The 12,734-nt window shown below is 34.8% G+C and overlaps 1 protein-coding gene across 4 annotated transcripts; it reads left to right on the top strand.

Moving 5' to 3' along the window:
* The first annotated feature begins 4,456 nt into the window (after positions 1-4,456).
* LOC111899850 (uncharacterized) lies at positions 4,457-11,974 on the top strand. 4 transcript variants are annotated; one of them, XM_023895722.3, is made up of 25 exons: positions 4,457-4,770; positions 5,387-6,031; positions 6,106-6,230; positions 6,331-6,425; positions 6,510-6,725; positions 6,818-6,905; positions 7,006-7,057; positions 7,249-7,314; positions 7,550-7,671; positions 7,763-7,833; positions 7,952-8,146; positions 8,236-8,274; positions 8,429-8,536; positions 8,627-8,716; positions 8,829-8,904; positions 9,082-9,178; positions 9,344-9,413; positions 9,839-10,015; positions 10,137-10,259; positions 10,398-10,481; positions 10,589-10,773; positions 10,846-10,984; positions 11,146-11,205; positions 11,306-11,383; positions 11,576-11,974. In XM_023895722.3, exons 2-25 carry the CDS (start codon positions 5,466-5,468, stop codon positions 11,681-11,683), a joined length of 3,030 nt encoding a protein of 1,009 aa, XP_023751490.1. In that variant the 5' UTR covers positions 4,457-4,770; positions 5,387-5,465; the 3' UTR covers positions 11,684-11,974. The 4 variants fall into 4 exon arrangements, with proteins under 4 accessions (XP_023751490.1, XP_023751489.1, XP_023751491.1 ...); XM_023895721.3 differs by having other exon boundaries at positions 8,233-8,274; XM_023895723.3 differs by lacking the exon at positions 7,249-7,314 and having other exon boundaries at positions 8,233-8,274.
* The last annotated feature ends 760 nt before the right edge of the window (positions 11,975-12,734 follow it).

Here is a 12,734-nt window from a genome sequence, read left to right as displayed (position 1 = left end):
CTTTTGTTGACTTTAAGGTTGGGTCAGACATGAGTAATGGAAATCATGGAGGGGTAAAATGGTATTTTATCCACTTCAAGAGTTAGAGAGGGAAAGAATAGCCTTCGGGTATTAGAGTTGTGAAAAGAGTATTAATTAGAGATATTCATCCTTTGTGTTAGGTGGAGGTTAGTTCTACATTCGAGTACGAGGTTATTTGCTTGCTTGCTTGCGAGCCGAGTCTTCTCACTATACTTACCATGAGTGGTATCTTTGTGTAACTGAGATGTATTATGTGTTTATATTGAGTATTGAGATACCCTGCATTATGTCTATGTGATTTATGCTATGTATTATTCTGTGCTTACTGAGTTAGGACCGGAGGGTCCACCCGAGTTATGGGACCGGAGGGTCCCACTGAGACACATTGACCAGAGGGTCTTACTATGTTATAGTCTCAAGTGGCTAATGAGCTGTGTGTGGTATTTTGGGGAACTCACTAAGCTTCGTTCTTATCATGTTATGTGTTATGTGTTTCAAGTTTTTCTTAGGATCGCGGGAAGGCACCGACTTGATTGTACACACCAGTAAAAGAGTTATGTTTTGAGAATCCTGTATTTTAATCAAACAATTATGGAGTTATGAGTTGTAAATTTAATAAATGAGATTTTTGGTGAAATGCGTTACGAGAATTATGTGATTTTAAATGAAAATTTTGTTTGAAAATTTTCGGTGTTACAAGTTGGTATCAAAGCCTTGGTTTGAGGGATTCGGGTACACCTTCAAGTATGTTTGGACTCAAAATGAGGATTTGAGAAAAAATTTCAAAAGAAATGATTTTTCTAAAACGAACAAGAGTTTCTAAGAGAAAACGAGAAGGAACAGTGTGTACAATCAGCCAGAGCCCGAACGGTGATTTCCCAAAATACCCTTACTTATTTGTGTTATGAGTTATTATTGAGACTTTTACTTTAGTTAAATTTAAACCATATTATTATGGATTTATTAGTTTTCTCTTTTAATTAAACGCTTAATTAATTTAATAAAATCTATAAGGGGTAAATTAAACTATTCAAAATAGCAAGGTTCTAAATTTAAGATTTCAAGATTAAAACTATTTAATCAAATTTTAAAGTATAAAACCACGAGGTGCACTATTGAAACTTTTCAAAATACTTGAGTTTAACTATTTAAATTTCCAAAACTAAAACTTTTAATTTCAAATTTAAACTATAAAACCAAAAGGGTGTAATTTAAAACTTTTTCAAAATTACTAGGTCAAATATTTGAATCAAAATAATCTTATATTATCCATATTTAACCAAAACTTCAAATTTTGATAAGGATATCTCATACCAATAAAAAAATTGAATTTAGGTATTAAAAACGAGTTATGGTAATCATCCAAATCAAAATCCGATCAAAAATCGAAAAATCTGGGATCTGACAGGCCTACTCGTCAAGTTTTTGGTACTGCACTCGTCGAGTAGGGCCAACTCGTTGATAGGGATGTAATCGGGGCAAACGGGACAGGGAGTGCATCCCCCACCCCGCTCCCAAAAATTCCATGTTCCCCCGTCCCCGCCCCCACCCCCGAAATGCTTAGCCTTCCAACCCCCGCCCCTGTCCCCGAATCCCCTTTATTACCCCCGCCCCCGATTGATTTTGGGCTGACTTTTTTTGGGCTAAAAGAAGATATTTTTTAGGTAACAAATAATTATTTATAGCAGAATTTTACATGTTAAAAATAAAAAAGTTATGAAATCTTAAAAACATTATACTAAAACTTAAAAACATCTTTTTTGATGAGTTTTGGAAGCTCAAAATAATGTTATTTTTTTATTATATTTATATAATTAATATATGTAAATATATGTTTAATTTATTAACGGGGTCCCCATGGGGGTTTCGGGATGAGATTGCCCACCCCTGCCCCTGCCCCCGAAATTAAAATGTGGGTTAACCTCGCCTCCGACCCCGATTTTTTAAAAAAAATTCCCCCAAACGCGGCGGGGGCCCCACGGGAACGGGGTCCCACGGGACTTTTTGACATCCCTACTCGTTGAGTTCTAGAACTGAACTCGTCGAGTCCGTAAGTCAGAAAGCAAAAAACATTTTTTTTCAGCTTTGAACAATTCACTCTTGCATCAATTCAATTGAAAAAACATCATAGGCTCTAATACCACTGATGAGTTTTGAGCACTACAACATTCCTATGGTGTACATGCAACCCTAATTGTTTTTTATCTAAGTTTTTCTCTATTGAACGTGCAAATTGAATACCAAAGCAATGAACCCTAAAACTAGCATACACAATTCGAAAATCATATGAACATTAGGGTTTGATGATTACCTCACTTGTTATGTAGCAATAACAAGCACACCTTGAAGATCCTTGACCTTTGAAAGCTTTAGTTCCCCAAGTGTTGCACCTCTAATGGAGTCACAAACACTCAATGCAAAGGATGAGAGGATAAATGCTAGAAATCGACCACCTTAGGGTTTCTTAAAGCTTAAGACTGATTTCATCATGTATGAGGGTCTTTATATAGCTGTGGCTGCTAAGGTTTTCAGGTGGAAACCCTAATACATTACTTAGGCACCAAGTAGCCCATGGACTCCCTCCTTAAAGCCCTTGGATGAAATCTATAGTGCTTCCCTCTTAGGATTTTGTCCACTCCACTCTATGGAGTCCATCAACCCAATTCTGCAACATTAATGATTTGCAGAACAGTCCCTCGATTATTAATTAGTTCCTTTAATCCCAAAATTAATACTAGATTAATTTCTGATTAATTACTAATTAACAATATGATTTCCAAATAATATATTAATAAAATCATTTTGAGTACTAATTTTTTATTCATATAATAAATCTTACTCTCTCTCCACTTGTCATCCTGTCAAGCTGCATGAGTGGCAACCCAAAAGGACTATGCTCATAATCAAATCAAGTACATACCAAATATAGTTATGGGCTTAGACACCTAATCCAACAAGGATGTGCGTAGAGATTCATGCCTATCATATGATGCTTTTGGTGATATGCTTATGGTGATATGTGTGATGCTTTTGGTGAGTACTAATTTTTTATTCATATAATAAATCTTACTCTCTCTCCACTTGTCATCCTGTCAAGCTGCATGAATGGCAACCCAAAAGGACTATGCTCATAATCAAATCAAGTACATACCAAATATAGTTATGGGCTTAGACACCTAATCCAACAAGGATGTGCGTAGAGATTCATGCCTATCATATGATGCTTTTGGTGATATTCTTTTGGTGATATGCTTTTGGTGATATGTGATGCTTTTGGTGATATATTTTGTTTTTGGTGATATGTTATGCTTTTGGTGGTACGTGATGAATTTGTTGTTATATGTATTGTATATGTGAGTAAGGAATATTTGTTGCTCAACGTTGCTATGTCATAAACTAAATTGTTGACCCGTCTAGGAATTGTACGTTTTCCATACGACTATATGCAACTTATATTAACTCACTCAGCAGGGGTTGACACTTGTTTCTTGTAGCTTGTGCCTTTGGCTCGGTACATGTAACTTAGGAGCATGGATTGAGTAGGTTGGGAGCGTTTATCTTTAGGGTAGTTTAATATTACTTAAACGATACCACTTGGACATGTTTTGGTTGTTACTTTTTGTTCAATAATGGTTTTCATAAACTTAAACGGTTTTAACTGGGTTGTTTCTGAAAGATGGTAACGCGTGGTTTATTTAAAGTGAATTTTATAAAAGATTTTCGTTGCATTTTCTGTTAAAAATGTTAAATAAAAAGAAAAATTTTGGAGTAAAAATCACGACGTTACACACCACAACCAAGGGTGTCCTAAAATTCGTCATCGACGCCAAACTCATACGGACCCTTGGTCAATCCATTCTGAAAAACGTCTAGCCTTTCTTCGCTCCATGTTGACGTCCCCATAACATACATATGGTATTATCAAGCCCAAGAGTTTGATTAAAAGAAAACAACTCCCTTATGGTGTTGATACACCGAGTTTCAAAGAATTGATATCAAATCGAATAAGTATCGAAGAGATTTGATAATTTATTGGGTCAGGTTATTTGACGTTTCTTGAAATTGATAGTTAAATTTATTGAAACCGATATCAAATTGAATTGGTGTTGGAAATTTATTAGGTCAGATGATTCTGATACACTGAGTTATGAGATTTTTGTTATGCTTGATTTTCGAAGGGATTGTGAGCTTGTGAGTGATTTGCACTACGATTAAGGGCGGGGCTTTGTTGAGGCGTCGGTCAAGAAGACAATGAGAAGGGGACCATTTGTAAAAATACCACTTTTTGATACCAAAACCATAACAACCATTTATGAAATTTTGTTTGATGGTAACTATTTAATTTAAAAGAAAAATGTAATATTTTGGATTGATCTAGAGAGAGCATCTCTCGATCTTTCAAAAGTAACCCTATTGTTATTGTGTAATTTTGCCTTAGAAAAGTAATCCACAAACACTCCTCTAGTTTCGCCCGCCACCAAGACTTGCGCCACAACCCATAACACTAACGCCTCCCCTACCTTTTGCTGTTTGGAACAACGGTGAACCAATGTCTCCTTAGGTTAAAATCAATCAACGCAATCGATTTCACCCCCTTTTCCTTCCGATACTGAAGACACCCAGATCCCTTTATCCCTTTCTCAATAATGACCCTCCCTCCCTCCCTCTGTCTATTTCAATGGCAACACAGTTTCGTCTTTGAGTTGAGATTGTCTTACTTCTTTTGCAGCGTAGGTAGATGAATTAAAGGTCTGTTTATTTTTCGTATCTGATAGACTTACTATTGATTCAAATATCATGTTTGCTCTTTCCCCCTTTTTCTTTTAGGATGTCATTGTCATATGTTAATTAAAGTTTACCTCCATTCCTAGAACGATAGAAATGTTTATAACTGACATGCATGTTTCGGTTTTCTAGCTTGAGAATGCACTGTTTATCCTTTAACGGAAATCCTATTTTATAATATGCAACAAAAACAAATCTATCGAAGATTTGAAGCTAACAAACGAGCCCATTGGACATTCATGGTCTTCTCTGAGGAGTTGGAGATTAACTAAAGACCCATAAGCATAAGATATGGTATCGGGTTGAATGTTAGGTTTATCCGTTTATGCATCTGTTAAACTCAGTGTCACATTTTCGTTTTGTTTAGATGTGCTTCAGTTACTATCCCAGTTGTAATGTGATTGTGAATTGAGTTATGGAAGGCTGTGGTTTTGGTATAAATATATGTGAATTTTGGAATACATATAGTTTTATATATGAACAGCTTGGTGTTCTAGACACTTATAATATGAAACTTTATGTGGTACTTTTGGAATTGATATCTTACTTCTGTTTTGTTTCTTTGGTGCCCCTTTTTTAGGAAGTGAGATCCGAGTTAATAAGAATATCGTGGAACCCATTGCCATTATTGTAATCTACACAAAACGTGAGAGGCTCTAATGAATTCAATACTAAAGTACAAGAATAAAAGATGGGACCTCATGGTTCAACCATACAAGTATTTGACAGGTTCAAATTATTGTGAGAAAACCTGTTATCGATCTTTAACCCGACAAACTCTTGTAACAAATCAGTTTTCTGGGAATAGTATTATCAGAAGATATCTTTCAAACCCTTCAAAGTTTTCCAGCTCTTCTTCTCCAAGATTACTTGCAGGCTCATACACAAATTCTAGTGGTTCTTTTCGATTTTATAGCTCAGAGGGTGATGGAAGAAACTCAAGTGAAGATAAACACGTGCCCTTGAAAGACACAGTGAAGTCTGATAAGGGTAGTATCGGAAAAGAAAATATCAAGGAGGATGTGAATCACCATGATGCACATGCTCGTTTAGGTGAACAAGATCAAAAGGAATGGCTTATTAACGAGAAATTGGCTATTGAAAGTAAAAGAAAAGAATCACCCTTTTTAACTAAAAGACAAAGATTCAAGAACGAGTTCTTACGAAGGATTATTCCATGGGAGAAACAAACTGTCTCATGGGATTCATTTCCTTACTATATACAGTAAGCTTCAAGATATTGTATTATTACATTGTTCTTTTACTTTCAAAGTTCTTACTTTTTTCATCTTATCACAGTGAACATTCCAAGAATCTTTTAGTTGAATGTGCTGCTTCTCATTTGAAAAACAAGAAATTTACCACAACATATGGTTCACGTCTAGATTCTTCAAGTGGGAGAATACTGCTCCAGAGTGTACCAGGTATGAATGAATTGAAAAAGGGCAAATTTGGGTTAAATTTAAAAAAAAACTTTAGTTACTGAGTGTAAGAATGATTAACGATTGTGATGATGCAATGCAGGCACTGAGCTTTATAGAGAAAGATTCATCAGAGCACTTGCACGCGACTTACAAGTTCCATTATTGATTCTTGACAGCAGTGTTTTAGCTCCTTATGTAAGTTTAGATGTGCAATTGTTTTCTACCTTTTGGATTCTTGAAATGATTGTGGTTGTGGTGGTTAAATGTTAATTGTTGCAGGATTTTGGTGAAGATAACTCTGAAAACGAGTCAGATGATGAACATGGTGAATCAGGTGAAGAGATGACATCAGAATCAGAAGTTGATGATGAAGCAAGCAATGAAGAAGAGTGGACTAGCAGTGGTGAGCCAGGGTCAGATGATGAAGATGTTGAAGCTCGTGCAGCTGAAGCCTTGAAGAAACTTGTTCCTGGGAACCTTGAAGATTTTACAAAAGTAAGACCTTACATAACAAGGGTACATTTGTAATTAGTTAATGACCTTTTTCAAAAACTTCATTTCACACTTCTATCTATATTCTATAACAGAACATTGCTGTTGTTGGGGAGATTCCTCCTGAATCATCAAAACAGGACACCGAGTGTTCTGAGGACACAAAGGAGCCATTAAAGAAAGGTAGATTTTCATTTTCCTTTTCATTTTCTATTAAGTAATTAATTATAAATTCATTTTTTGTTTGGTAACACCTAATTTATTTTTCATATGGTTCAACCAGGGGATCGTGTGAAGTATGTTGGGCCTTCTGTCCATGTGGAAGAAGATAACAGGTTATTGTCTTCTTCTTCTTCTTTTTCAGTTATCTCTCTCCCAATTAGTTGCTGCAAATGCAATTACTTTATTTGCTATTGCTTGCTGTGTTAAGTTTCTTGAATACATTAAAATCAACTCAAGTATTGAAATTTGAAACCCTAGTTGCTGTAATTACTTTATGTTCAATTAGTAGTTGAATGCATCACAGGATAAAATTGGGGTCGATAGCAACGTCTGATGGTCCCACAAATGCATATACCGTTATTTCACGCAGGTGGGTTGGTAAGTTGTATGAAATAATAATAAAAATTAAAAGAAAAACAACTATTGATAAATGTACGTATATCAATTTTCCAATAGTTTCATGTACTTAAATCTTTCGTTCTTTCTTGATTTGCTTTTGGTTTTGCTTGTTTATGATTGTGAACGTAGTTATAAAACTTAAATTTTTTACAAATAGAGTTATTGGTGTTAATTTTACATCTGGTGATTTTTATTTTCTTTTTCAGACCTTTAGGCACTGGTCAACGTGGGGAGATTTATGAGATTAGTGGGGAAAGAGTTGCAGTTATCCTTGATAGCACAGAAGACAATGATCAATCTGCAAAACCATCAATATATTGGCTTCTTGGTAATTTTCTTTTTGTATATCTAACAACATTATTGAATGCTGTAATGAAGATGAAGATGAAAATGAAAATGTAAATGTTGTTTATATGCAGTTAAGCATGTTGAGCGTGATTTTGATACTGAAGCTGAAGACTGTTATATTGCAATGCAGGCATTATCTGAGGTTGCATACATGCTTCTTTCTATAGTTCAGACTATGTTCATTATAACATAAAAAATGACAAGTAAAACAAGTATTTTGTTTGTTTGTTTGTTAATTATCTTATTATGATTGGCTGCAGGTGTTGAAGTCTGTGCAACCTCTTATTGTGTATTTCCCAGACTCATCTTTATGGTTGTCACGAGCTGTTTCTAAGTCAAACCGAAAAGAATTTGTGAATAGGCTTCAGGAAATGTTTGACCAGATATCGGGCCCCGTTGTTTTGATATGTGGGCAAAATAAAGTTGCTACTGGATCAAAAGAGAAAGAGAAATTTGTAAGTTTTGTTTTCTCTTGTCATGTTTCTTGCCTTTCTTATATCTTTCATACTAAAAAGATTTGGTAATGCTTTTGTTTTGTTAGCAGACTATGATCCTTCCAAATTTAGGTCGCCTTGCAAAACTGGTATATTTTCTCAGAATACTCTGTGTTATCACTTATTTTAGTCAAAACAGATTATATATTCTATGCAATGACATTTCATTTTTGGGACCAAAAGATGCAACATTTTATGAGTTGACATTCATTAACTGCAATTGGAACTTGTATTCTTATTCAGCCTCTCTCTTTAAAGCGACTTACTGAGGGACTAAAGCCAACGAGAAGGCCAGAGGACAATGATATATACAAGATATTCACTAATATCATGTCTTTGCATCCTCCAAAGGTAATTAACAAACTGGAAGCTTAGTACAATTCCATTTAACAGATTTACAGTTACAGACTCGTTTATTATTCTTGGTCTTTTTCATTCCAGGAGGAAGATCCACTTAGAGTGTTTAATAAACAAATTGATGAAGACAGACGGATTGTGATATCAAGGAGCAATATAAATGAATTGCATAAGGTATATACATCTTTTCTCTCTTTTTTAATGTGATAATTTCATGCATGCGTTACTTGTTTTTTTTTATTAGTGTTTTCTGTTTATGGGTATTTAAACTACAAATCTGTTTCAGGTTCTCGAGGAAAATGAACTCTCTTGTGTGGACCTCTTGCATGTAAATACTGATGGAGTGATACTGACAACAAAGAGTAAGACCTGTTTCTTTTTCTTTTCTTTTTTTCTTCCAGTAAGTGATGTAGGGAAAAAGTTGGGGCTAAATGGAGAAAGCCTCATTTCCTTGACTCTCTTTATTAAGTTGTTCTCTCTGCAATAAGTCAAAAAGAAACACTTATATTGAAATTCTGTTGTGTTTTTTTTTTTTGTAGAAGCTGAGAATGTTGTTGGTTGGGCTAAAAATCATTATCTGTCCACTTGTGATCTTCCGTCTGTCAAGTCTGATAGATTAAATTTGCCCCGTGAAAGGTATTGTAGGTGCTTTTGATTAGTTTCATTTCTGACTTACATTTTGTGGGCATTGACTAATGATGTGGGACTGGGGACCACAAAGTAAAGTTGAAAACTGAAACAGTATTTGGCTAAATTAATCAGCTCACTTTATTTAACTGACTTATCTTTTGAAACATGAAGCCTTGAAATTGCAATTATGAGACTAACGGAGCAGGAATTGATCTCCAAGAAGCCTGCACAAAACCTAAAGGTTTGTTCTTTGCTTTATTTCATCTTGATTAAATGTATAAATGCTTTTAGAAGGCCTTTTTATATGCTTTTCATGACAATAGAATAGTTATAAGCATGGTGTGTGTTTTTAAAGGATAAGATCATAACATAACAATGTACTTTTTATCTGTTGCTTGCTGTGTGATCTTATCCCATATTCAAGTATTATAAAATTATTTCAATAACCATCAGATAAATGGCATCATCATGTGGTCATTATTTCAATTAAGAATGCTGTTTGCCAGTTATAAATAAAGTAAGCAGCTTATATACAGATACAGATGAGATCTATCTGATTTTTGATCACTACACAAAATCTTTCTTGTATCATTCATACACAATATAAATATAATTTTGAACATATATGTTATATAAGAAACACGAATGAATGTATGAATGCCACAGAACCTTGCAAAGGATGAGTATGAGAGCAACTTCATTTCAGCAGTGGTGCCTCCGGGTGAAATCGGTATAAAGTTTGATGACATTGGTGCCCTTGAGGATGTGAAAACTGCATTGCATGAACTTGCCATTCTTCCAATGAAAAGACCCGAGCTTTTCTCTCGTGGAAATCTACTCAGGGTCTGTATTTTTTTATTTTATTTTATCTTTTGAATGGCTGTTGACTTTGTGTAGGCAGCTAACAAAAAAAGCATTCCTTTATTTTTTTATGATTTTTTGTTGTTGTCGTCAACCTTACCAGCCTTGCAAAGGAATATTGCTTTTCGGGCCTCCTGGAACTGGGAAAACACTTCTTGCAAAAGCACTTGCAACTGAAGCAGGAGCTAACTTTATCAGCATAACTGGTTCCACACTTACATCCAAGGTACTCTACTCTACTTGCATTTCCACCCAATCCATAAATAAATACCAAATTACCAAGTCATATTTTTCCTTCTCTGGTGGGAATGATTGATTGGCTCCTGTTTTTCTGATATTTATTGTTGTATGTATGTATGCGCAGTGGTTTGGTGATGCGGAAAAGCTTACAAAGGCCCTCTTCTCCTTTGCCAGCAAGTTGGCCCCTGTTATTGTTTTTGTTGATGAGGTCATGTTTATTTTTCAAATCAATAACATGATCCTTATGTTTCAGTTTAGTTTTTTTCTTTTTTAACATTATTTGGTGGGTGTGGATGTTGAACAACAAACAAACAGGTAGACAGTCTGCTTGGAGCGCGTGGAGGGGGGTTTGAGCATGAGGCAACTCGAAGAATGAGGAACGAGTTCATGGCAGCATGGGATGGACTGAGATCAAAAGACAGTCAGAGGATTCTCATTCTTGGGGCCACAAATCGACCCTTTGATCTTGATGATGCTGTCATCCGTAGATTACCAAGAAGGTAACATTTAACATACCATATTTTTACAATTTAATGTAATGTTTGCTTATATTGATTGGGTTTTGTTTTTAGGATATATGTGGACCTGCCAGATGCGGATAATAGACTGAAGATACTGAAAATATTTCTTGCCCAAGAGAATGTAGCACCTGGTTTTGATATCAGAGCTCTTGCAAATGCAACTGAAGGATACTCCGGGAGTGATTTGAAGGTAATCAATCATCTAAATCTCATCTGTATTATAATATGATATGATATGATGCTTAAAAAATACTTGAGAAAATAAACAATGGGAATGGGGGGCGCATCTGATAATTTGACTTTGTTATGCTTTTTTTTTTTTGTTTGATTATATTTTTTTGTTTTGTGCAGAATCTGTGTATTGCTGCGGCATATAGACCCGTTCAAGAACTTTTAGATGAAGAAAAGAAAGTAAGCTTTTTTCTTTCAGCTTTATAACTAACTCATTGTAGTCCTGTATATGTTTTTGTTTATTTTTTATTTATACATCAATCCCATTCCCATTTCACAGGGAAAGAAACACGACACAACTCCAGCAGCAGCATTAAGAGCGCTTAATTTGGATGATTTTATTCAATCCAAAGCCAAGGTACACTTTCCAACAACTCAAAAAACACTTCACTTCCATTGTCTTTTCGGTTGCTTACAAACTTAAAATTGTTGGATGATATATATATATATATATATATATATATATATATATATATATATATATATATATATATATATATATATATATATATATATATATATATATATATATTTATATTTATATTTATAGGTGGGCCCATCTGTTGCTTATGATGCAACAAGCATGAATGAACTCAGAAAATGGAACGAGCAATATGGAGAAGGCGGAAGCAGGAGGAAATCACCATTCGGGTTTTGATGGATGACATGACATGACAGATTTTCATTTTAGGGCATTGCCATTTGCCATTTGCCAAAGATGGAAGATGGAAGATAATGTAGGTAGGTCCCGCAGACACACACACACAATGTTTGTTTGTACTTGTGGTGAAGATAAGGAGAGCCTTGCTTGCATAAGGAAATATGATATGATTTTATGTATTCTATCTTGTCAATACTACACTCTCTGTTAAAGATGATAGATAGATAGATAGCACCCGATGAAGAGAAGACTAATAATTCCTTATAAATTTTTCCATTTATTTCATAAGTAGCCTAAATCTTCCCATTCAAAATCCCATGATAATGCGATTCTTTCTCAGAGTGAATGTGAATCTAGAGAATAATAAATACACAAACAAATAAATGCAAGTCTTATTTTATTTAAGAAGGAAGACAATTAAGACAAACCTCGGCCTTGACCATTCATTCATTGTTGGGCGATTCAGACTCTATCACATGAGTCCCAATTTGACAACAATACTTGGCAAGAAGTTTGGTTGTAGCAGGCCATTGGCTTTCATCCCCAATACTCGACCCAACCTTCTCATGTCATTGACATTCTCTTGAGTCTTATCCCATTGTAGAAGAAGCTTCAACACTTCTTCACTGTCTTTCTCCGAACTTCTCTCTCTCTTTTTTTTTTTTGTTCAAATAAATGGGAAAATGACATTGGAGAACATTAATTAATTAATTTCGTCTTGAGTAGGTCCTTAATGTATTTCGTTTTTGCACAATAGGTCATTTATGTATGAACTCACGTGTCAATTGAACCATTTTGAGAAATGTGAAGCAATCATCCAATTTTGTTGAGTTGATGATACTAAATATATATTTTTAATGACATGTAAGTAATTCGACATCGTTTAAATGAGGTATCGATATAAAGGTGGTATAGTTTCTTCCATCGGTTTGTTCCATAAACAAAAAAGTAGAACAAACAAAAAAAAACTAGGGGTTTTTTAAGTGTAAAAGCATCTAAGCAGTGAACGTGGCAAATCCACATCCTGATGGAGTTTATGCAAAGGTGG

This window comes from Lactuca sativa, chromosome 2 (genome assembly GCF_002870075.4).
Source record: "Lactuca sativa cultivar Salinas chromosome 2, Lsat_Salinas_v11, whole genome shotgun sequence".
NCBI lineage: Eukaryota > Viridiplantae > Streptophyta > Magnoliopsida > Asterales > Asteraceae > Lactuca > Lactuca sativa.
The sequence above is the reverse complement of the archived record's forward strand: the minus strand, read 5'-3'. Positions and strand labels throughout refer to the sequence as shown.

Excerpts from the sequence above, each read along its gene's own strand:
- LOC111899850 (XM_023895721.3), top strand. The coding sequence starts at position 5,466 with ATGAATTCAATACTAAAGTACAAGAATAAAAGATGGGACCTCATGGTT. Across the intron at positions 7,672-7,762 it reads ATCAATATATTGGCTTCTTG|TTAAGCATGTTGAGCGTGAT; the intron begins GTAATTTTCTTT and ends GTTTATATGCAG. Across the intron at positions 11,206-11,305 it reads TTTTAGATGAAGAAAAGAAA|GGAAAGAAACACGACACAAC; the intron begins GTAAGCTTTTTT and ends CCCATTTCACAG.